The sequence below is a fragment of the Mya arenaria genome, chromosome 13 (assembly GCF_026914265.1).
Source record: "Mya arenaria isolate MELC-2E11 chromosome 13, ASM2691426v1".
Classification (NCBI taxonomy): Eukaryota; Metazoa; Mollusca; class Bivalvia; order Myida; family Myidae; genus Mya; species Mya arenaria.
This window is the reverse complement of record NC_069134.1, coordinates 47,908,453-47,935,716: the sequence shown is the minus strand read 5'-3', so window position 1 is coordinate 47,935,716 and position 27,264 is coordinate 47,908,453. Positions and strand designations below refer to the sequence as shown.

Below are 27,264 nucleotides of genomic sequence, written 5' to 3'. Positions count from 1 at the left end.
ACCATGCAGATTTTTATTGGAAATAAACCCACAATTTATTTAAGACAGAACATAAACAACAATGAATTTAAACTGCGATGTCTGTTTTATGTATAATGATGCCTGTTTAATGAATAATGAAAAGGAAGATACATGCAAGATCCAAACATAAACAAACATAAACGATCTATGAACATGTTGAAAACAACAAATATTCTAGAAATTGTGTGTTCAATCATGATTTTTAAACTTTAAATGAAAATTATAAATTTGGTAAGAAAGTCTTCATCACTCGACTAGTAAAATAATAAATTACTGGTTTTAGTTGTTTTTGATACCAAAATGTACACACATAATCTCAGGTGGAGTTTTGTCAAGGAAAGAAAATTATATGTTATCCTCATATTTAATTCATCAAATTCATGTACATACATACATACATACATACATACATGTTGTATTTTCATTGGTCGAATAATATGTCATAATTATATCTATTTCATTAACTCCCTTTAAAGGCACACTATATAGATTGATACAATAAATGTAGACTAATGCATTATTACCTTTAACTGATTTGACTTTAATGACCAGAACACACAAAAAACCATAAAATGTACAGACCAAAAAATACTAGCCTTTATATATAGTGCTTTTCAATTAATAGCTACATGGCTTCAATCTCCACATTTTACAGCTCCAAAGTATCACTATTTTTGATCTGTACACAAATCATATTCTGTTTGTTTTTATCATTAAAAGCAAATGACTTAAACATAATAATGAATTAAAAAAAAATATTGTTGCATCAACATATAATGTACGCCTTCAATAGAAAATAAACATCGTGTTCAAACAAAATTCAGATTTTGAACAGAGCATATAGCGTACCATGCAGCATAAGTCTCTTAACATTTTAGCTAGATGAAAAAGCATACAAAAAACTCTCTTTGGGACCCCACTTTGTACACAAGAACATTGCAATAATCTTAATAATTCAGAATTAAAATCTATTGTGGATTTATTATTGAATTTAAATTATTTCATCCATTTCTTTCTGATACAGATATATATTCGGATATTTCTCATACAAAGCAGTATGGTCTTCCATGTCAAGGTCCCCTACACTACAGTTGACTGAGTGATACACCACAGTCACTACAGTCAACTGACTGAGTGATACACTACAGTCAACTGACTGAGTGATACATTACAGTCACTACAGTCAACTGACTGAGTGATACACTAGAGTCAACTGACTGAGTGATACATTACAGTCACTACAGTCAACTGACTGAGTGATACACTAGAGTCAACTGACTGAGTGATACACTACAGTCAACTGACTGAGTGATACATTACAGTCAACTGACTGAGTGATACACTACAGTCAACTGACTGAGTGATACATTACAGTCACTACAGTCAACTGACTGAGTGATACACTAGAGTCAACTGAGTGAGTGATACACTATAGTCAACTGACTGAGTGATACACTACAGTCAACTGACTGAGTGATACACTAGTCAACTGAGTGATACACTACAGTCAACTGACTGAGTGAAACACTACAGTCAACTGACTGAGTGATACATTACAGTCACTACAGTCAACTGACTGAGTGATACACTAGAGTCAACTGAGTGAGTGATACACTATAGTCAACTGACTGAGTGATACATTACAGTCAACTGACTGAGTGATACACTATAGTCAACTGACTGAGTGATACACTACAGTCAACTGACTGAGTGATACACTACAGTCAACTGAGTGATACACTACAGTCAACTGACTGAGTGATACACTACAGTCAACTGACTGAGTGATACACTACAGTCAACTGACTGAGTGATACACTACAGTCAACTGAGTGATACACTACAGTCAACTGACTGAGTGATACTCTACAGTCAACTGAGTGATACACTACAGTCACTACAGTCAACTGAGTGAGTGATACACTATAGTCAACAAAGTCATACACTACAGTCAACTGAGTGATACACTACAGTCAACTGAGTGATACACTACAGTCACTACAGTCAACTGAGTGAGTGATACACTACAGTCAACTGAGTGATACACTACAGTCAACTGAGTGATACACTACAGTCAACTGAGTGATACACTACAGTCAACTGAGTGATACACTACAGTCAACAAAGTCGTACACTACAGTCAACTGAGTGATACACTAGTCATTTAAAACACCTTCGAGAACACTTTGAGTGAAAAATATGTAATAATTATAATGGACATGTATGCAGTGATGTTACTAATGATACAAAGGCAGGCAATAAATAACAGTATCAAATTCTGGTATTGCTGGTGATCAGGTTTTGATTATGTCATGATGAACAACTTCTTTATGCTATAGCGATGTTTCCAAAATGAAGCTTATAACTTGATTATCATGATTTTTAGTTCTTTATATGGAAACAAATATAAATTAATAAATAAATAAAATGGTAGTTTGAACATTTTAGGTAAAAACTAAGGTTAACATAACCTAAACCAAAGTCTAGTTTTTAGTGTATAAAATATCAATAACATCTCTTTTTACAGAAATAAATAATCTCATGAAGCCTCTACACAAGTGACACATAGTTTTGAATTGCTCATACAGTCAACATGGCAGAAGGCTCCACATTTCAAACAAGTTTTCATTGCTTTCAAGTCACAACTACAGTCTGTTTTCTGTTCTTGCTTTACGCTCACAATTTTACCTCCTTCTGAAGAGCTTCTTCCTTTTTCTGAAGAGTTACTAGGGGAGAAAATTATTATTTTGTCAACAGGGGCAGACTGGTGCACAACTTGATTGACAGATTTATTGATATATGTCACAGTCTGGGTACAGTTGGAATTGATGACGGGAGAAGATATTGCTGCATTAGAAGCTGAAGAGAGAATCAAATGATGTGTGTCAGATTTAGAGCCATTTGCTCCAGGTATAACTGCAGTCCCAGATTTTGTAAGAAAATTCAATTTGTCTGAAGGGATTTGCACAATGATGTCACCAGAACTACTCTGTACCCTTTTCACCACTTTTACTGTCCGAGTTTCACCCATGGTTTCTAAACACTGATCACCAGTTCCAACACTTGCTGATCTAACTATTGTACTAACTGGTGTAGCTACACGCTGAACTGTTTTTTGCTGTGGTGGTGCACTAGCAGCACGCTGATGGGACAATGTTGTCTGTGGTACAGACCCTGCTGCTGATCGTATTAGTTGCTGTAATAGATTCTGCTGGGCAGCGGCTGCAGTGGAGCTGATAATATATCTTGTCGATGGAACATTGAATACTGCTGGTGATATACCAGTTGCCTGGGTGACTGGGGGAGGGGGCAGCACAACAAACGGTACATTGCTTGTGTTCACACTAGCACTGGCTGGATTTGATGTTGTAATAATAGGCACATTTGATGAGGTAGAGACAATGGAAGAATTAGAGAGGACAAATGGGGATGTTACTCCTGCATACACAGAGGCTGAAGCACTAGATTGCGGAGTTGGTACCTTTGCTACTGAAACTGCCATTTGCTGTTTCTGCGTTCTTGCTACAGCTGCTAATACTTGTTTTTGCAATCTTTGTTGCTCAGCTAATGTCTTATCTTGTAAAATCTGGGATACTGTTTTATGAGCTTGGGCAATATTAGCTTTGAGATAACCACCAAAGTCTATTGTCTCAGTAGACGACTTTACACTAACGGGCTGTGTAGGTTTTTGCAACAGTGAAACACCACTTGAAACCTGAGTGTTTTTCTGACTCAGAATTTTTGCCTGTTCACAAATTTCCAGAGATCTTTTCAAGTTCACACCATCTGCATTCTTTTCAGCTTCTGTGGACTTGGCATGTTTTTGTTTCACAGGCAACACAAGATTAGGCAGAGCTTGCTTCACAACATGCGCAATGCTTGTTTCTCCCTTAGCTTTTGCTAACAAATGAGCATGAAGCTTTGCTTGAGCTTCCGCTTGATGCCGATGTGCTTGCGTTTCAGCCTTAATCTGTGCAAGTGTTCTCGTCTGACCCTGCTTTGCTTTAGCTGCCTGGGTTTGTGATTTGATTTGAGCAAGAGTTCGAGTTGGGGACTTTATTCCAGACCCAGTAACGCTGCTTGGTACACTGATCATTAATGGTTTAATATCATCATCTCCAAGAGGAGAACCAATTCTCTGAGACACAATTCCTGGCACCGTCACACCAGGTAAACCAGCAACTACTTGAGATTTTTGCATCCGAGGAACTTGAGTGTGGGCTCGTAATTGAGCCAAAGTCTTAGCCGGGGCTTGCATTGGTGCCTGAGGCTTAGTTAACACAATCTTCTGCTTTTTTGGAGGACTCCCAATTTGCCTGGTGTCCAAAGCCTGTGTCACAATAGGTCTCTTAAGAGCTGACACAATATTGCTGTTTGCATTAACACAAGCCACAGGAGTCTGAGAAGTATAAGTCTGTTCCACTTTAACTAGCAGTCCACTACTGCTCGGTAGACTGACAACACCAGACCCTGGATTCACAAGGCCCTTGACGTTCTGTGAAATGGATCGCTGTTTTAGCATGGTGGAGACAAGTGTTGATTTCCGTACTGGAGTCATACGGACTGGCGTTGCCATGGAAACTGTGGGGGAATCCCTGGTAGAGGCCCTGTGTATGTCGTCAGCCTTAGGAACCTCTTCTGGTACACTCCTGTAAAGTCAACACTCAAAAATTGTAAGATGCAAAATAAATTAGTTCATCATCCACATCAGATATTTGCCAATAGGGAACCTAGCCCTAAAATTTGTAAATCTATGCTAAAATATCTCACAAGATTAGCGTTAATTCAAATATTGTAAGTTTGTACTATTTTTTAAGCCTGAAAGCTGAGAGCTTACAAAATCAGACTCAAATGTGTTTCCTGGATAGAAACCAGTACTGGTGTCCATGTAGAGAGGCTATGAAGCGGTATCCCTGTTGGGGATCTAACCACAACCTCTTGGGCAAGAGGAGACCTATTGCACTAGACCATGAGTACAAATATCATTGATTTCACAAGAAATAGTATACTCAAATAAGTATATCACTGATGTGCAAAACTGTTAATCACAATTTCTCAAAAAAAATGAAACTGCCACGTTCACTTACTTTTTTCCCCAAACTGGCTCAAAATGTTTTGCCTGCAAAAGAATTAATCACTGTTTAGTTTCATGGTAATAAATGTTACACAACCAACATTTTTTGAGCCAAAAATTGTTTTATTTAATTTTTCAGATCTATGAATCATTTTACTACCTGTAAAGATTTGTGTTTCTTAAAAATTATTTCACCAGAGACAGGATATGAACATTTGTCAAAAATAAAACCAATAATCTATGGGTTTGAAACTTGCCAATTCTGAACACAAATGATTCCTACCTTCCAGGGGTCAAGGTCAACATGTTCCTTTTCCTCCTCCTGCTTCAACCGCAGTTGGCTCTCAGGAGTAAACTCCCCTGAATTCACAAACCATATAATTAAAATCCATACAAGTTTGTTAATACTACCCTAGGAGTTATAATGTAAAGGCTCAAACGTCGGGAGCCATTCCATCCAGAATCCTGGGAGCAGGTTTTTACTAGGAAAGATAAATCCTTCCTAGGTACAAAATGGTGTCTGGGAGTCCTGATGAAACAACCCCCTGATCAACATGTACAAATAGTAATAATAAAAAGCTTTTTACTGGCATGATTATAACATATTTCAAATTTTAGAACCACTGACACAGGGAAGGTTTAGTTCCCTTGAGTGTTTTATGGTCAGTAAATTTTTGTATATTCATTGCCTGATTAGGAATCAAAATGCCCATTTTTCATATACCATAAATGACTGGGTATTAGACGCATTTTTTCCCCTCAGATTTCAATGTAAAAAAATGCCTGCGTATACTACCCAGTAACAAGCTTTTGAACTTTTTTCTGAGGTCGATTTCAGGCCGAGAGTTTGTTTAGATTTATGTAGAAAGGGAAGTTACTCGCGTCATATCGATTGAGTATATACGGGTTAAAGCGGCAGTTGAAGATCGGGATACGGTATATCGCAAGATATTTATAATTAAAAAAATATATTGTACGATTTAAATTATTAAAATTATTCAATATTAATTTGAATAAAACAATAATTAAACATGCATATAAAAAAGCAAAGTTGGGCATTGTCAAAATATTTTTGTCAGTTGTACCAATAAGGTGTGAAAAATTCGCACTGCCTTTAGACCTGTTTAACATACCAATACTACAAACTGATGAAGTTTTTGCATACAGTAACTTCCCTTTTCATTCTCGACAGGTTATCGTTTACAATATACTGTCAGAACGAAATCTTACAAATAATTATAAAAGGTACATTTCAGTGCCATCCAGAAACAAATTGTCACACTAAGTAATTTTCAGTGCCTATCCTAACATGAACCGAAAAAAAATGAAACATATTTTCCATTATCATTGTATGGTTTTAAAGATAACCATCGCGATTTTCACATTTTTTTTTTTTCGTCACTGTCAACAAACATGGTGGCCAAGATTGGCAGACCATTTTGACATATTTTCTATGCGTCCTTTAACCCAAAACTTAGATTAAAAGTTTTTTATCAGATTTTTTTGCCTGGGTCTAATACCCCCTATCGTCTTTTACCCAGTCATTTATGGTACTTCAGTTAAATTGTAGAGGGAAATTAGCATACGGTAGTTTTTTGCAAAAGGGGGAAAATACTAACATGATTCACATAATTTTCAACTTGTTTTCAAACCTTTTGTTCAACATATTCATGAAAGGCACTTTAATGGTACATTTGCTAAATGTTAAGGGGTCAATGCTCCTCCAAAGAAATTTATCTATTTTTGATGTGATTTTTTTTCTTGGGTAGGGGGAAAATATAGCCTATTTCAGGAAGGGAATAGGGCTGAATTTCGGCCCCATAAGAACACTGTAGGGGTGCACTGAATAGCTGCTTTCATTGTGCTTCCATATCAGAATAAAAATACATAAAAAAATTCATTACATCTCAAGAATGAGAAAATTTAATTAGACTAAATTCTGATTTGAAGGATTTTAGATCTATCTATCTTGTCCAAAGACATAATATCATTATGCACAGGAATTTTTTGAAAAATAGGCTTTTATTTCAGACAGGGACATTTCCTCCATTGCTGCTTACACATTTCTTGGTAAGATTCTTGTATGGTACAACTAATTGTAGTTCTACAATATCAATGAAAGCTATATTATATTTTAATCATTCAGACAGTTTAAAAAGCAACATAATGCAGGAATACTGAACTCACAAGAAATCCAGTGGGAAACAAATATCCCACACAAAGGTAACATGAGTAAAGCCAGACCTACCTTCAGAGAGTCGTTCCCTCCACTCAGTACAAGCCTTGGCAAAGAACTCGTTGTTGAGCGCAGTGCTGCTGAGTCGGAGGGCGGTGTCACGTCCCACTATGCGGTCACACTCTGGTAACAGCTGGATTAGCTTGTACTGGTACGATGATGGCAGCGTGGAGAATGTGTGCTTGTTCAGAAGACCCTGTTTGAAACATAACATTTGATTTGTATCAGGAATGAGACTTTACTTTTTAAACTACACTAAATAAAACATCACCACTAGGCTTGCCAATGTATATTTGATCAAACTTTTTAAATGCATAATTACTTCAAACCAATATTCTAAGCAATTCTTGTTAAGTTAGACCTGCTGTCTCACCAATCTAATGAAATTCTTCTGATTTAAGTTATTTAAGACTGAATTAATATTTAAGAACTCTTCCAGCCCTCCATTGAGGTAAGTGATAACCAGTATGGAGCCAGTTGGTGTTGACCAGCATGGAGTCTGGAGCCTCCAGGGCAATACAGCGCTTCAATGGCTTACCTTGAGGTTAGTGTTAACCAGTATGGAGCCTCAAGGTCAATACAACCCTCCAATGGCCTACCTTGAGGTTAGTGTTGACCAGTATGGAGCCTCAAGGTCAATACAACCCTCCAATGGCCTACCTTGAGGTTAGTGTTAACCAGTATGGAGCCTCAAGGTCAATACAACCCTCCAATGGCTTACCTTGAGGTTAGTGTTGACCAGTATGGAGTCTGGTGTTTCCAGGTCAATACATCCCTCCAATGGCCTACCTTGAGGTTAGTGTTGACCAGTATGGAGTCTCCAGGTCAATACATCCCTCCAATGGCCTACCTTGAGGTTAGTGTTGACCAGTATGGAGCCTCCAGGTCAATACATCCCTCCAATGGCATACCTTGAGGTTAGTGTTGACCAGTATGGAGCCTCCAGGTCAATACATCCCTCCAATGGCCTACCTTGAGGTTAGTGTTGACCAGTATGGAGTCTCCAGGTCAATACATCCCTCCAATGGCCTACCTTGAGGTTAGTGTTGACCAGTATGGAGTCTCCAGGTCAATACATCCCTCCAATGGCATACCTTGAGGTTAGTGTTGACCAGTATAGAGTCTGGTGTTTCCTGGTCAATACAGCCCTCCAATGGCATACCTTGAGGTTAGTGTTGACCAGTATGGAGTCTCCAGGTCAATACAGCCCTCCAATGGCCTACCTTGAGGTTAGTGTTGACCAGTATGGAGTCTCCAGGTCAATACAGCCCTCCAATGGCATACCTTGAGGTTAGTGTTGACCAGTATGGAGCCTCCAGGTCAATACATCCCTCCAATGGCCTACCTTGAGGTTAGTGTTGACCAGTATGGAGTCTCCAGGTCAATACAGCCCTCCAATGGCCTACCTTGAGGTTAGTGTTGACCAGTATGGAGTCTCCAGGTCAATACAGCCCTCCAATGGCATACCTTGAGGTTAGTGTTGACCAGTATGGAGCCTCCAGGTCAATACATCCCTCCAATGGCCTACCTTGAGGTTAGTGTTGACCAGTATGGAGTCTCCAGGTCAATACATCCCTCCAATGGCCTACCTTGAGGTTAGTGTTGACCAGTATGGAGCCTCAAGGTCAATACATCCCTCCAATGGCCTACCTTGAGGTTAGTGTTGACCAGTATGGAGCCTCCAGGTCAATACATCCCTCCAATGGCATACCTTGAGGTTAGTGTTGACCAGTATGGAGTCTCCAGGTCAATACATCCCTCCAATGGCCTACCTTGAGGTTAGTGTTGACCAGTATGGAGCCTCAAGGTCAATACAGCCCTCCAATGGCCTACCTTGAGGTTAGTGTTGACCAGTATGGAGTCTCCAGGTCAATACAGCCCTCCAATGGCCTACCTTGAGGTTAGTGTTGACCAGTATGGAGTCTCCAGGTCAATACAGCCCTCCAATGGCATACCTTGAGGTTAATGTTGACCAGTATGGAGCCTCAAGGTCAATACAACCCTCCAATGGCTTACCTTGAGGTTAGTGTTGACCAGTATGGAGTCTGGTGTTTCCAGGTCAATACATCCCTCCAATGGCCTACCTTGAGGTTAGTGTTGACCAGTATGGAGTCTGGTGTTTCCAGGTCAATACATCCCTCCAATGGCCTACCTTGAGGTTAATGTTAACCAGTATGGAGCCTCAAGGTCAATACAACCCTCCAATGGCTTACCTTGAGGTTAGTGTTGACCAGTATGGAGTCTGGTGTTTCCAGGTCAATACATCCCTCCAATGGCCTACCTTGAGGTTAGTGTTGACCAGTATGGAGTCTCAAGGTCAATACATCCCTCCAATGGCCTACCTTGAGGTTAGTGTTGACCAGTATGGAGTCTGGTGTTTCCAGGTCAATACATCCCTCCAATGGCCTACCTTGAGGTTAATGTTAACCAGTATGGAGCCTCAAGGTCAATACAACCCTCCAATGGCTTACCTTGAGGTTAGTGTTGACCAGTATGGAGTCTGGTGTTTCCAGGTCAATACATCCCTCCAATGGCCTACCTTGAGGTTAGTGTTGACCAGTATGGAGTCTCAAGGTCAATACATCCCTCCAATGGCTTACCTTAAGGTTAGTGTTGACCAGTATGGAGCCTCCAGGTCAATACATCCCTCCAATGGCCTACCTTGAGGTTAGTGTTGACCAGTATGGAGCCTCAAGGTCAATACAGCCCTCCAATGGCCTACCTTGAGGTTAGTGTTGACCAGTATGGAGCCTCAAGGTCAATACAGCCCTCCAATGGCATACCTTGAGGTTAGTGTTGACCAGTATGGAGTCTCCAGGTCAATACATCCCTCCAATGGCCTACCTTGAGGTTAGTGTTGACCAGTATGGAGTCTCCAGGTCAATACAGCCCTCCAATGGCCTACCTTGAGGTTAGTGTTGACCAGTATGGAGTCTCCAGGTCAATACAGCCCTCCAATGGCCTACCTTGAGGTTAGTGTTGACCAGTATGGAGTCTCCAGGTCAATACAGCCCTCCAATGGCCTACCTTGAGGTTAGTGTTGACCAGTATGGAGTCTCCAAGTCAATACATCCCTCCAATGGCTTACCTTAAGGTTAGTGTTGACCAGTATGGAGTCTCCAGGTCAATACAGCCCTCCAATGGCATACCTTGAGGTTAGTGTTGACCAGTATGGAGCCTCAAGGTCAATACATCCCTCCAATGGCCTACCTTGAGGTTAGTGTTGACCAGTATGGAGTCTCCAGGTCAATACAGCCCTCCAATGGCCTACCTTGAGGTTAGTGTTGACCAGTATGGAGTCTCCAGGTCAATACATCCCTCCAATGGCATACCTTGAGGTTAGTGTTGACCAGTATGGAGTCTCCAGGTCAATACAGCCCTCCAATGGCCTACCTTGAGGTTAGTGTTGACCAGTATGGAGTCTCCAAGTCAATACATCCCTCCAATGGCTTACCTTAAGGTTAGTGTTGACCAGTATGGAGTCTCCAGGTCAATACAGCCCTCCAATGGCATACCTTGAGGTTAGTGTTGACCAGTATGGAGCCTCAAGGTCAATACATCCCTCCAATGGCCTACCTTGAGGTTAGTGTTGACCAGTATGGAGCCTCAAGGTCAATACAGCCCTCCAATGGCCTACCTTGAGGTAAGTGTTGACCAGTATGGAGTCTCCAGGTCAATACAGCCCTCCAATGGCCTACCTTGAGGTTAGTGTTGACCAGTATGGAGTCTCCAGGTCAATACAGCCCTCCAATGGCCTACCTTGAGGTTAGTGTTGACCAGTATGGAGCCTCCAGGTCAATACATCCCTCCAAAGGCCTACCTTGAGGTTAGTGTTGACCAGTATGGAGTTTCCAGGTCAATACATCCCTCCAATGGCTTACCTTAAGGTTAGTGTTGACCAGTATGGAGTCTGGTGTTTCCAGGTCAATACATCTCTCCAATGGCCTACCTTGAAGTTAGTGTTAACCAGTATAGAGTCTGGTGTCTCCAGGTCAATACAGCACTTCAATGGCATACCTTGAGGTTAGTGTTGACCAGTATGGAGTCTCCAGGTCAATACATCCCTCCAATGGCCTACCTTGAGGTTAGTGTTGACCAGTATGGAGTCTCCAGGTCAATACATCCCTCCAATGGCCTACCTTGAGGTTAGTGTTGACCAGTATGGAGCCTCCAGGTCAATACATCCCTCCAATGGCCTACCTTGAGGTTAGTGTTGACCAGTATGGTGTCTCCAGGTCAATACAGCACTTCAATGGCATACCTTGAGGTTAGTGTTGACCAGTATGGAGTTTACAGGTCAATACATCCCTCCAATGGCTTACCTTAAGGTTAGTGTTGACCAGTATAGAGTCTGGTGTTTCCAGGTCAATACATCCCTCCAATGTCTGGGCTATCTGGGCTGCATGGCTCAACTTTTTGTTTGTACGCTTTCTTGGCTGAAATGTTGATACATGTAAATCACATTTTTTTTTATTTCAAGCTTACGAAGACAGGAAACAGCTTACTATGTAATCATTAATGTTTGAGGGACATCAATTTTTGTAGTTTTCATGGGTTGGGTAATCCAGGAATTCAATATTCCAACGAAAATATGCATGATTGCTGTAAACAATGTAAGTACCGCAATCATTGTTTATTATTATTATTATTATTGTTATCGTTAAATTACATTTAACTTCAATGATAACAAGAGATGTTTGTCAAACATTATGCCCCCCTAAGCGCCATGTTGTCAGGATTATATGGACGATGAAATAAGCATGGACTGAAATGACAGCTGATTTGTCACTGACATTGGATGCCGTTAAGGCAGTTTTAAGATTATGACCATTCAAAGTGTGATGATAGAATGTGTTATGACCATGACCTTTGACTCTATGACCTCAAAATCCATAGGAGTCATCAGCTGGTCACCAAAAACCTAAATGTCAAGTTTGAGGGCCATGGGTGCAGGCATTGTCAAGTTAAAACACAGACAAGCTTTTTTTATATCAAGGTCACTGTGACCTTGACCTTTGACCCGATAACTCTTAAAATCAATAAGGGTCATCTACTGGTCAGGCCCAACTTCCATGTCAAATTTGATGATCATTGGTTCAGGCATTGTTACTGGGAAAAGATTTGTCAACTTTTTTTTGCGTTAAAGGTTACTGTGAACTTGACCTTTGGCCCGCTGACCCCCAAAGTCAATAAGGGTCATGTACTGGTCAGGCACAACCTTCATGTCAAGTTTGATGACCCTAGCTCCAGGAATTGTCGTGATTGTTTTCAAGGTCACTGTGACCTTGACCTTTGACCCCTAAAATCAATAGGGCCATCTACTGGTCAGGCCCAACCTCCAAGTCAAGTTTGAGGGCCATGGGTGCAGGCATTGTCAAATTATCACTCGGACAACCTTTTACCATTCAAGGTCACTGTGACCTTGACCTTTTGCTTGATGACCCCCCAAAACAATAGGGGTCATCTACTTGTCAGGCCCAACCTCAAAGTCAAGTTTGAGGGCCATGGGTGCAGGCATTGTCGAGTTATCACATGTACAACCTTTTACCATTCAAGGTCACTGTGACCTTGACCTTTGTCTCGATGACCCCCAAAAACAAAAGGGGTCATCTACTGGTCAGGCCCAACCTCCAAGTCAAGTTTGAGGGCCATGGGTGCAGGCATTGTCGAGTTATCACTCGGACAACCTTTTACCATTCAAGGTCACTGTGACCTTGGCCTTTGGCCTGAGGACCCCCCAAAACAATAGGGGTCATCTTCTGGTCAGGCCCAACCTCCAAGTCAAGTTTGAGGGCAATGAGTGCAGGCATTGTCGAGTTATCACACATACAACCTTTTACCATTCAAGGTCACTGTGACCTTGACCTTTGGCCTGATGACCCCCAAAAACAATAGGGGTCATCTACTGGTCAGGCCCAACCTCCAAGTCAAGTTTGAGAGCCATGGGTGCAAGCATTGTGGAGTTTTCACTCAGACAACCTTTTACCATTCAAGGTCACTGTGACCTTGACCTTTAGCCTGATGACATCCTAAAACAATAGGAGTCATCTACTGGTCTGGCCCAACCTCCAAGTCAAGTTTGAGTGTAATGGGTGCAGGCATTGTCGAGTTATCACTCGGGACAACCTTTTACCATTCAAGGTCACTGTGACCTTGACTTTTGGCCTGATAACCCCCCAAAACAATATGGTCATCTACTGGTCATGCCCAAATTCCATACAGTCAAACCTGGTTGAACGGTCACCTGCTTAAAATGGCCACCTGCCTTAACAGGCCACTCCATATTCCCCCCGTACGTTTTTACTATATAATGTATGTGCATTAAGCGGCCATATAAACACTAATTAGCGGCCACTAATCCATTATCACTGACACTTCCGCTTATAAACTTTTCCAATACACAGCTTTAATTGCGTATAGAAGTTTACTGAAAAGAACGACGGCCTCGGGTATCTCCGTCATCCAATGAAAATGTATATTGCATCACACGATTGCCATGCGTGTTTACTCATCAAGAATTCATGTTTATAACATGTCGGCTAATGTTTTGATCAGAATTGACACAATTAATGACACAATTAATAAGATAATTAAATAATTACGAAGTTAATTATTAAATACTGACAAAAACACCAGTTATTATGAATTCACAGTTTGCATTGTCATTCTAAGGCCTGAAACGAGTTACGATTTTTATTCACTTCAATATTATTTTTCAAAGTGCATGGATTTAAATTTCTTTGAACGGATATTTACAATGCATTGTTCTTGATAAACTTTGATTATGGCTGGAAAAAAGACTAATGGAAAGTGTTTGACTCTAAAAGAATGTGTCGAGTGTATAAAGTTATTAAGAAACGGCCGTAATGCAAGAAGTGTTCCCAAGGAATTTGACTGTGGAAGGAAAGATCGGAAAAAGTTAACTAAAATATGTATGTACGTGTAGTTGTGTAAATGTGTAGACTGATCTGTGGTGTGTTTTGTTTATGCTTTGCATCAACATTTATATAATGTACAGAGTACTTTAAAAAATGAACTCAAACATGTGTATGTACATGTAGTTGTGTACATGTGTAGACTTATATGTGGTGTGTTTTGTTTATGCCTTGTATCGACATTCAACTAATGTATTTTATTTATAAATTTAAAATAAAGTTATTTTATCTATACAAATGTATTTGTATTCAACCTTCTTCGATAATATCGATACAGATGTTACTGATTGTGGTGTGAGGTGGTGGTTAAGATACATACTCCATCTCTGAATATAGCTTAAGTGGCGGAAATGTCAAACCTGGATTAAGTGGCCACCTGTCTTAAGCAGCCACTTTGATCATTTCCCATGGGTGGCCACTTAATACAGGTTTGATTGTATCAAGTTTGATGATCATAGGTCTAGGCATTGTTGAGTCATCACTCGGACAAGGTTTAAAATTCTTTTACCATTAAAGGTCACTTTGACCTTGACCTTTGACCCGATGGTCCCTTAAATCAATAGGGGACATCAACTGATCAGGCCAAACCTTCATGTCAAGTTTGATGACCATACGTCAAGGAATTGTTGAGTTATCACTCAGACAAGCTTTGGTCTACTGACGGACTGACCGAACGACCTACCGACAGACATGTGCAAAGCAATATACCCCTATTCTTCCAAGGGGGGCATAATAATCAAATACTATAACTTGCATTCAATGTTTTTGTATGAAACTGCAGGAACATTAACATGAGCTGATTATAACCTTGTGTGTTTAAGTGTCAGCACAGATTTTGTTTTTTCAATAAAACATTTAATAATTATTTCTGAGCTGTAACAGCACCTTTTCACAAAAACATTAACATTCAATGGCTTCACTATTTTATATCCTTGATCAGGGTAAATGATCTGTGCTAATTTTTATATATATATTGTCCCACTGCAGCTTTTGATTTTTTTTATTCAAAATAGGAAAATCGACTATTAAATTCAAGCGCCCATGAAATTGTCCTTTTTTTTGAAAATCAATGAAATTTCATGCCAAGGAATATAAATCATTTACAGTATGTAAGAAATTTTGCATAAAAAGCTTATACCAATCTGCAAAGAATGTTTAGTAAAGCACTGTGAAAAATTCCTACTTATAGGCTTTTCTATAGGATCAAAAGAGATTTTACAAGTGAAGCAAGTAGTTTTCAGGCATGGCATTTTGCAAACACCATTAAAAAATATTTATACTTCTGTTTTAGCTCGACTGTGGGAAAAGCAGAGGCTGACAGCTACAAGAATCACTTCTAATTTTGTGTTTCAATTGAAACGCAGTACTGATGCAAATTGAGATAGGCTTGAAAAAGCGCACCAGCCAGAGATCAAACTCTGTACCTCTTCTATGGAATGCAAATGCAACAACTAGAACACCTTACATACATATTAGGAATTTAGAAAATAGGCTTGATATGAATTCACATTTTATATAAATTCCCCAGAATTGAATGTTGCCAGTTTGCAGCACACATCAAAGTCAAACTAATTATAATACAAATTTCAATATAAGAGAAGCATATCTTTGTAGCAAATGAGTGACTGAGGTGGTTTATCACAGAATCACTTAACCAGGATATTATGCCTACTTACACTGTCAATCAGTTTCATCATGATTGGGAAAGACAAACAGAATTTATCGTCTGCAAAAACATAAACAAAAGACATAAACTTACCATTTTTTTAATGATGAAGGGTAATAACTCTGGGAGTTACTGAGTCCATTCACCTTGTGATCAAACATGATCAAGACATACATGTAATGCCCACAAATTTTGTCATCAACTTTCCTCATTTTCTTTTAAAGTAAAGGGGCATAACTCTAAAGTTACTAACTGATGCGTTTTACCCATGATCAAACATGACAGAGACATCATGCCCACAAACACTCAGTGACTGTCAAGTTTCATCAATACTGGATAATAAATACTCAAGTTGCTGTTTGCACAAGACAATAAAACAACTATTTTTTTAACATAAAAGGTGCATTTATCTGGCATTACCACTGCGATTTTTCCCAGGATGGAACTTGACCAAGACATTATGTCGAAAAACACTGTCACCAAGTTTCATCATAATCAGATAATAAATACTCAAATAATTAGTAAAAAGTAATAACCACAATATCTCTCTATATATATAGATATGTATAATTATTTTCCAACATAAGAGGAGCATAACTCTAAGACTTTCTAGACTTACTAGTGCAATTCACCCAACGATCCAACTTGACCATAAAGCCCACAAACACCGTCACAAAGTCTCATTATGATTGAATAATAAATACTTGTTATTGATTGCTCATGGTTTTGCTGGGGCAACTGACTCTAGAAGTTAAACCCATATATAAATAGCCTTTCCATGCGACACAAAATCAAACATTTACTTGTATTTCATGCTGCTTGTTATATATACCTTCATACTGAAGCCGGGAATGCCGGCCAACATTTCTCTTAGCGTCTTTTTCCTCGGCACATCCCCATTGGTGAACTTCGATCTATTGATCCCCTCTCGACTCACTGTCGTCACATTGGGGTCAGTGGTGGTGTGGTGATTGTTGACCTTGTCATCCGGCTTACAGGTGGTGGCCACATACTTAACTGTGCCACCTGGGCCTATTATTTCAGAAAATAAACTTGATAAAAAAAGCAGATATTATATTCAATAGAGTGTAGATGTGCATAGGTTCTACAATAGTTTAAGTTTCTCAGACATTGTGAGAGAATCAAACCTATCCTATTCAGTCTTTGCCATACGAATATTCATGCATCTTCAAAAAGGTGTAATAATAATAATTCATAATTGTTCATAAAAAATACATAAGCATTCTTCTCTCAGATATTCACATTAAGATTCATCAAACCCATGTAAACAACTATTTTTTTAAATGCTTACAATCTACAGAACACCTGTGCGCTAAGGTATTTTTTAAATCAGACAACAAGGGTGATCAATACCTACCCTCTGATTTAGGGGGAACAATAGGCTTGATCGTGATCTTTGGTATGAAGCCATGTTTCCTTTTCTTCCTCTGGGCCTGTCGCAAGCTTCGCCGGGTTGGAAAATCTGTATGTCTCTGTGCCAACCGGATCTGTTCTGAACTGACCGGCTTGATCACACTGGTCAACTGTTTGTTGAGGATATCAATGACATCAATGTTTTGTCCTGGGTCACCATTACTTTGTGCAAGCACTTTGACACTCTCAGGCAGCTTTGCATATATCACTGAAAATAGTTTTGATAAAACTAAATTTCTTCCCATCTTTTTGAAATTGGTGAGTCATACTGCTGGATTGCGTTACTAATGTCAAGATGTAAATTTGTGTAAACAAAGTAGGTTTATACTACATCCTGGGACAAAACCATAAACAAGAGGGCCCTGTATCGCTCACCTGATCCAATTCAATAATCATGAGGTATGGAATCAAAACATTTATACATGCTGGAATTAAAAAATATATTACTTAGATCCTTCTTAGTGACCTAGTTTTTTTTAATATGACGGATGATTTTTTTAATATCACGGATGACCCAGTTGCAAACCTTACCTTGCTGTAATAAGTACATTCTGACCAGGTTTCATATAGATAAAGTAGAAAATATGGCCTCAACAGTGTTTTAACAATGTTTTCTATGATTTGACTTCGTGACCTAGTTTTTGAACTCAGGTTAGCCAGTTTCAAACTTGACTTAGACTTCATAAACACAAACATTCTGACATAGTTTCATGGTGATCAAAGAGAGAATGTAACCTCTAAAGTGTTTCCAATGTTTTTCTATGATTTGACCTAGTGTCCTAGTTTTTGACCTCTGATTACCCAGTTTCAAACTCGACCTAAAGATCATCAAGAATAACATTCTGATCAAGTTCCATGGTCATAAATGTGGCCTCTAAGAGTGTTAACATGCTTTTCCTATTATTTGACCTGGTGACCTAGTTTTTGATCGCACATGACCCAGATTTGAACTTGGCCTAGAGCTAATCTAAATCAATATAAACATTCTGACTAAGTTTCATGAACATACAGTCATAAATGTGACCTCTAGAGTGCTTACAAGCTTCTCCTATGATTTGACCTAATGACCTAGTTTTTGACCACACATGACCCGTATTCAAACTTGAATTAGAGATTATTAATTTAAACATTCTGACCAAATTCCATGAAGATACAGTTATAAATGTGACCTCTAGAGTGTTAACAAGCTTTTCCTTAAATTTGACCTGGTAACCTAGTTTTTGACCACACATATCCCAGATTCGAACTTGGCCTAGAGTTTATCAATATAAACATTCTGACTAGGTTTCATGAACATACAGTCATAAATGTGACCTCTGGAGTGCTAACAAGCTTTTCCTTTAATTTGACCTGGTGACCTAGTTTTTAATCCCAGACGACCCAATATAGAACTCGTCCAAGATGTTATTGAGGGTAACATTCTGACCAAGTTTCATTAAGATTGTGCCCAAATTGTGACCTCTAGATGCCGGACGACGACGGACACAGGGCGATCACAATAGCTCACTTTGAGCACTTCGTGCTCAGGTGAGCTAAAAACAAGAGATTGCTTTTTTGAAAAAGGGCTTGTCTCACCTATTGTGTGGTCATAACTGAGAAAAAAATAAATGATGGACATGAAATTTGTAATGTTGGACTGGAGATGAACCAACAGTGAAGTTTGGTTTATTCACCCGTATTAAATAGTGAAGAGAAAAAAGTTGTTAATTAATCTTGGAAAATGTAAACGAAGTTTGCAATGTATGAAGTTCCTGGGTGCAAGCGTTATTCAATTTTTGATCGGAAACCATGTGTCAGCTCAAGGTCATCGTGACCTTGACCTAGAAGACACAAATATGGCAAATGAAAACAATTTATTTGAGGTATACCAGCAATAGATTATATGAAAAATACAGAACACACAACAATGTTATAAACAGTTTCAAATATTTCATAAGACAGACAATCTAGTCGCCAATGAAACAAGAGCTGTCACAGAGACAGTGCGCTCGACTATTCCGCCACTTTTCAGTGTAAGGATTGAAAAGTTTTGGCGAAACATACATGGATCACTGTTAGATTAGATTTCAATGCAATACATGATGTGCGGAGATATTAACATAAATGTGGTAACATGCAAAATTTTAACCAGAATTTTTAAGTGTAATAATAAAGGGCCATTATTTGCAAAACACACTTGATTATTCAATTAGGTTGGGTGGTTGAATACCATTGTATAAAGTCTCAATGCAATTCATCCAGTAGTTGCTGAGATATTAATCTATGTGTGCTAACATGCAAAACCTTAACCAGAATTTCTGAGTCAAAAAATAAAGGCAAGTATTTGCATTAAATGCAAACTAGAATTATCTAACTTGGAAAATTAAGTAGGTTGGATGGTTGAGTACCATTGTATCAAGTCTCAATGCAATACCTCAAGTAGTTGCTGAGATATTAACCTATGTGTGCTTGCATGAAAAACCTTAACCAGAATTTCTAAGTCAAATAAGAAAGGCCTATTATTTGCATTAAATACAAACTAGAGTTATCTTACTTGGTTAAATAAGTAGATTGGATGGTTGAGTACCATTGTATCAAGTCTCAATGCAATACCTCAAGTAGTTGCTGAGATATTAACCTATGTTTGCTTGCACGCAAAACCTTAACCAAGGGGTGACGCCGACGCAGACGCTTGGGCGAGTAGTGTAGCTCTCCTTATTCTATGAATAGTCGAGCTAAAAAGTATTGCCAGATGAAAGAAATATTGAGCATATTTGGTCAAAGGCTTGCATTTGATAATAAACAAGAGATGTTTGTCAAACATTATGCCCCCCCTGAGCGCCATGTTGTCAGGATTATATGGACAATTGAATGAAATATGCATGGACCGAAATGACAGCTGATTTGTCGCTGACATTGGATGCCGTTAAAGCAGTTTTAAGATTATGACCATTCAAAGTTTGAGGATAGAGTGTGTTATGACCATGACCTTTGACTCTATGACCTCAAAATCCATAGGAGTCATCAGCTGGTCACCAAAAATCTAAATGTTAAGTTTGAGGGCCATGGGTGCAGGCATTGACAAGTTATCACACAGACAAGCTTTTTTGTTCAAGGTCACTGTAACCTTTACCTTTGACCCAATGACCCTTAAATCATAAGGGGTCATCTACAGGTCAGACACAACTACAAGTCAAGTTTGAGGGCCATGGGTGCAGGCATTGTCCAATTATCACTTGAAACATTTTCGCATTCAAGGTCACGGTGAACCTGACCTTTGACCCAATGACTCCTAAAATCAATAAGGGTCATCTCCTGGTCAGGCCCAACTTACATGTCAAGTTTGATGATCATAGATTCAGGCATTGTTGAGATATCACTGGGAGAAGATTTGTTAACTTTTTTGCATTAAAGGTTACTGTGACCTTGACCTTTGGCCTGATGACCCCCAAAGTCAAGAGGGGTCATCTACTGGTTAGGCCCAACCGTCATGTCAAGTTTGATGACCATAGGTCCAGGAATTGCCGAGTTTGCTTTCAAGGTCACTGTGACCTTGACCTTTGACCCCTTAAATCAATAGGGGTCATCTACTGGTCAGGCCCAACCTCCAAGTCAAGTTTGAGGGCCATGGGCGCAGGCATTGTTGAGTTATCACTCGGGCAACCTTTTATCATTCAAAGTCACTGTTACCTTGACCTTTGGCACTATGACCCCTAAAACCAATAGGGGCCATCTACTGGTCAGGCCCAACCTCCAAGTCAAGTTTGATGGCCATGGGTGCAGGCATTGTTGAGTTATCACTCGGACAACCTTTTACCATTCAAGGTCACTGTGACATTGACCTTTGGCCCGATGACTCCCCAAAACAATAGGGGTCATCTACTGGTCAGGCCCAACCTCCATGTCAATTATGAGGGCCATGGGTGCAGGCATTGTTGAGTTATCACTCGGACAACCTTTTACCATTCAAGGTCACTGTGACCTTGATCTTTGACCCGATGAGCCCCAAAAACAATAGGGGTCAGCTACTGGTCAGCCCAAACCTCCAAGTCAAGAATGAGGGCCATGGGTGCAGGCATTGTTGAGTTATCACTCGGACAACCTTTTACCATTCAAGGTCACTCTGACCTTGAGCTTTGGCCTGATGACCCCAAAACAATAGGGGTCATCTACTGGTCAGGCCCAACTTCCATATCAAGTTTGATGACCATAGGTCTAAGCATTGTTGAGTTATCACTCAGACAAGCTTTAAAATTATTTTACCATTAAAGGTCACTGTGACCTTGACCTTTGACCTGATGAGCCCTAAAATCAAGGGTTCATCTACTGGTCAAGCCCAACCTTCATGTCAAGTTTGATGACCATACGTCCAGGAATTGTTGAGTTATCACTCGGACAAGCTTTGGTCTACCGACGGACCGACCGACCGACATACAGACATGCCTGTGCAAAGCAATATACCCCTCTTTTTCGAAGGGGGGCATAAAAATCACAGTTGTATACTGCTGCATTAACTTAAAGTTATGTAAAGGGTGCTGCACCCTGTTGTTTTTTGTTAGCACCCTCGTGTCCTCATGGTGACCAGCATTGGCACCCTTTTGCCTTCCCTTCATAGAATTAAATACTTAAGACAGTCAAAAATGTCTTTTGTTTTGATAATTATGATAACTCAGTGGTATAAATAAATACTTTTCATATTTGACATTTGAAACCTAACATTTCTTCAATTAAACACAATCCCTTTTCCACTTATAAACCCTGTCTTTTTTCTGCTGCACCCTTTCCTTTAGGAAACGTGGCTAAAACTCTATGTTCACCAACATAACTTCTGTACCAACCTTTCTGTTTGTAGACAGGCTGGTCCCCTACTATCACCCGAGCCACACCCCCGATGGAGGGAACAGTCGTCTCCTCCTCGATTTCGATAATTTGACTTCCAACCGGCAACTCACTCTATATATAATAACAGGGTATTACAAGATTTCTATTAGTTCTTTTTATTCTCCTTTACTCACCGCCACCAGAGACTTATATTAAAGTACAAAATGTGTTAAGCATGATGTAAGTCTAACAAAATATCTTTAATATATCTTAATTGTTATGTGGCAAAAAAAAACACCACTGTAGAGTCACAGTCACTTCAAAAAAGATAAATATCTTACCATGAGTCCATAGACACCAATCTGGCCAGCAACTTTGTAGAACGCATTGTTTGGGGCTTTTGCATTTGCATGTAGACAGGAATTCAGACTAGCACCATGTGTGGAACTAAACAGGAAAATGACAATATTTTTTAACAAATGAATGAATGAATTTTAACAATGAATAAAATAAACAAATGTCCAAAATCCCAAGCTTGTAGAGCTCATTCAAAATATTTGTGTCACATTTTTCATGACTTCCTACATTTTCTTTTTAAATACTTTGATGTATACGACATAGATATTAAATTGAACTAGTGAGGATTCTGACTTATTGATTTAATTTCTAATTTTAATTTTATTCATTGTCTATTGATTTTCTTTGAATATAAACAAAACTAACATACTTTACTTCCTTGATTTTGTCACACTGTATTTCCTTCAGAATGTCTTTGTAGCTCATTGGTGTGTTTGAATGCTTTGCCAGCACCTGTGTTAAAACAAAAGTAGGTCATAAGTACAAATATATTTTACAAACAAGACATCAAAAGGTGACATGTCTAGTCAATTGAAAGAGCCTTTGACACAGACATAATGCTCTTCCATACACAACCTCAATTGTGACAACTTAACTTTAAACAAGAGCCGTCGTAAGACTATGGCGCTTTGACTTAGAATACAAAAACGATGTAATAATACCAAGTTTGGTCTATTTATGTCAAACCTAACTAAATTTATTCGATACATAAGGTGACTTTGATGGTGCCCTCCCACCAGCCTGCCCCAACAATGACGCAAGTCATTCAAATAACTTGATTTCCCATTATGAAAATGTGGTTAAGAATATACAAATATGACTTTCAAAAGGAAATTTAAAAAAAATAAAATAAATAAAGGGCCATAATTTGTATTTAGGCTTAAAACGGAGTTATGTATCTTGTTGTAAGATGGTCGTAAATAATTTTGAATTTTATTAAGTGCATTTAATGTACGGTATAGAAGTTCTTTTTTTATTAAAATCCCAACTTGCCCTTAACTTTTACTTGCCTAAAACTTTAACCTAAGTCAATCAGGGGCCATAACTTGCATTAAGGATATGGAGTTATGTAACCTCATTGGGTGATGGTCCTGAACAATTGTGTGAAGTATTAAGTCAATTGAATGAAGGGTATAGAAGTTATTAAACAATATCGCAACCTACCCTAAAACTTTAACCTAAGTTCCATAGTCAATCAGGGGCCATAATTTGTATAAAAGATAATATGGAGTTATCTAACCTCATTATGCGATGGCTCTGAACATCTGTGTGAAGTATTAAGTCAATTGAATGAATGGTATTGGAGTTTTAAGTGAAAATCCCAACTTGCCCTTAAACTTTAACCTGCCCTAAAACTTTAACCTTAGTCAATCAGGGGCCATAACTTGTATTTATGATAATATGGAGTTATGTAACCTCATTGTGTGATGGTCCTGAACAACTGTGTGAAGTATTAAGTCAATTGAACAAAGGATATAGAAGTTATTAATAAATTTTCCAACTTGCCCTAAAACTTTAACCCAAGTTCCATAGTCAATCAGGGGCCATAATCTGTGTAAAGAATAATATGGAGTTATCTAACCTCATCATGTGATGGCCCTGAACAACTGTGTGAAGTATTAAGTCAATTGAATGTAGGGTATTGGACTTATAAGTGAAAATCCCAACTTGCCCTAAAACTTTTACCAGACGCCGACGCCGGGGCGAGTAGTATAGCCCACCTATTCTTCGAATAGTCGAGCTAAAACCATGGCCATTTTATTACCATTGATGATAATTGTGTCATTTGGTGAAAAGGCCCACACATGGACGGACTCATTTCTTTGTAAATGCAGGCAAGGTCCTAGCTATAGAGTTATGGAAGGTCACTTCACGCTGTCAATTTTGGGAAGCACCTTTCTTTTCTCATTGAACACAGAATGTGCACACTTCGCCTTCATAGAAGTCTGAATAACATGCTTAAGGTAATCAAATTTTTCTTCTCCAGTGTTTCCACCATGCCTCTATGACTTGTCAGGCCCGATGTTCCTTCCCGCAGCGTGGCTTATTACCAACATGTGTTAATTGCACGGTCATCGTAAAGGTTGGTTGATTGCAAGAGAAGTGTCGGGAATAATCCACTTGACGTATCCTCCAATTGCGTTTGTGGATCTCCCAACTTCTCCCATAATAAATTGGCATTAGGTGTGAAATTCAATAGACCTTCATCTTTCCAATCAATAATATTATTGGCCTTTGATTTCAAATAAAACAATGATGCGTTAATTGATGGGGGTTCTCAATTTGTAATGCGAAAATTTCTTACCGCACTCAGCATTACAAAACTCATTCAAGTTTAAATTTTGGCAAGGATTGCATCTTTTAATTAATTTGCTTGCAGGAAATACAGGCAAATCTAAATATTTCACACTGCTTTATTAGAAGCAAAGTCAATTATAGACTGGGAAATATTTTGATATCCTTTCTGTCAAAAAAATCATTCAGAAATTAATGTCATTTTCTTGTTTTTTCATTGGTTTTGAGTCAAGAATGGCAAGTTAAGTTGAAGTTTTGATTGTAGGTTTACATGAACAAATAATTCTATCTAAGAATTTCAAAATGTGCAATGGTGATCTCCTTGTGCCATCTATGAGTCCAGCGATCTCGTCGTTCCTTAAGCAAATACATGCACCCACATGCAGGTGAAGTCAGCTGTTGTGATGTCGAAGCTCGCACTATCGCCGCCCTAATATAATTGAATATAGAAGTCTTTTTTTCCTAATTGATAGTTTCCTATCTGAATGAATGAGTGTTCGAAATATAACTTCACTGCACTTAATAAGGTTTTACGATCGCATGATTCATGTGATCCCTGCTTTTTATGAACAAGGACAGAAGATTACAGGGAGGCCATATTTACACATGTCATTGGGTACGTCACCAGTGTCAAAATAAACATTACTACTCACTTTCATGTGAAATTGTTTTTAATCCTTCAAGGAATACAAAAAAGATGAAAAACAACAATTTTATAGTTGGACTATATAGCAGATTTGTTAAGCTAAGAATGCAGGAAATCGCACAATTTGCACTACAATTAAAAAAAAAAACATGACAAAGGGAGGGGACACCCCTCCAATACCCACAACATAAGTCCGTCCTGACAAATCTTCGGAAAATCCTGGCAGAAATCTGCCCCTCTTATGATTAAAGTTTAAATATAAATATAATTTCATGCAAATTTGACAGATTTGGCAGTTTAAACCTTAAATAACTTCAATTAAGCACAACTTCTAAAATTTTCAGTGACATCCTTAAATGAACAAACTCTTTACAAACCGACACAATGTAGCCTTTTGTCCATTTAAGCACCCTGTCGCTTTTCTGCAGTAAACCCTTTTTAAAACCTGGCTCAAACTTATATATAAGACAACAATATTTTTCATATAAAACTTTACTAAATATCTAAAGATAATAAATAACAAAGAGTTGAATGAGTGAGCGACTTCTTAATGCAGTATATTTTTGGTCCCTGTATAGAACTGTACTATACATTTTCCACAGAAATTATTGCAAGAACGCTACTACCATGCCCTGCAAACTTTGAACCCATGTTTGAGTCACTTTCAATCGTGATTTTCTGAAATTATTCAATTCCATCATTGCTTTTTTCTGGTGTAATGTTTTTATCAATGTTTATACTCATATCAGAATAAAATGCCAATTGGCAATTCACTGTAATACAAACAAAAATATTTTTTTACATCGATTCTTATTGAGTTGCTTAAGTTCCACTCTCCTTTAAGAATGCCATGATCATAATTCTTTGGTAGACTTTTCAGCTGCTGAGGGCTGTAAATCCAAAACCCTGCAGTAAGCAGAGTTTTAATTACTTTGGTCACTAAAGCGAAAATCAGTGGGGGTAATACACCAGTCAATTGTACCCCCCCCCCCCTCCGGGTCAGGGGATTACCATGGACTTCGACTAACATTCCAGCCAATCTCAGGTAAAAAACTTGGCCCATTTCCCCTGCTATTCCCAGTATCCTCCTGGACCTTGGGTGCTGTGGTTACAATTGGCTGGTGCATAAACGGAAAGTTGGTTTTACTTGACCAATGTAAACAAACTATTAAAATACTAGTGAAAACCAATTTTAAGTCTGCAGGTGTCAAGTTTCAAAGAGCATATGAGTCGTACTTAGACTCAACTTGAGCCTTATGAGCAAAGAAGTGCCTAAGAAGCTTGGAATACTTCCAAAGCAGTAAATACTTGAAATAAGTTGATACTGACTGAGCTAACCAGGCTGCTTATTAACCACACACATTACACTAGAAATTAAAGATCCAAAAAATCATCTATCAGCCGAATATTTGGTTGAGTATCTGCTTAAAATTCAGGACATAACGTCATAAAAGACGAAGACTTAAAACTTGACAAAGTAAAACAAAATGGAAGTTTTCGGATTTCCAATGAAACACTCACTAATTTCGCAGCATCTACCCATGATCGTGTGACAGCTGGCTCTCCTCGATAATTTGGATCATTATTCAACATCTCTGTTTTCAGATATAAGAAAATATATGAAGAAAAGTCTAGAAATCGAAATATAATAGAAGCTTTTGTGAAAACAACTCGCCAACATGCGCCATTTTGAAAATATTGTCACGTGATAACCTGTCGGCACCTCCGGATTTATTTTTATCCAATCAGATGAAAGGAATTCGAAATCGTAAACATTCGCAAACCTTATTGACGGAAAAA

At 38.8% G+C, this 27,264-nt stretch overlaps 1 protein-coding gene across 1 annotated transcript; it reads right to left on the bottom strand.

Moving 5' to 3' along the window:
* On the bottom strand, positions 1 to 27,152 carry LOC128213883 (putative Polycomb group protein ASXL2). Its single transcript, XM_052919964.1, has 11 exons — positions 26,986 to 27,152; positions 22,894 to 22,976; positions 22,508 to 22,613; positions 22,184 to 22,298; positions 17,311 to 17,574; positions 16,765 to 16,964; positions 11,654 to 11,767; positions 7,344 to 7,527; positions 5,379 to 5,455; positions 5,109 to 5,140; positions 1 to 4,670 (listed from the first exon to the last, which is right to left on the bottom strand). Exons 1-11 carry the CDS (start codon positions 27,055 to 27,057, stop codon positions 2,561 to 2,563), a joined length of 3,357 nt encoding a protein of 1,118 aa, XP_052775924.1. The 5' UTR covers positions 27,058 to 27,152; the 3' UTR covers positions 1 to 2,560.
* Positions 27,153 to 27,264: the final 112 nt, after the last annotated feature.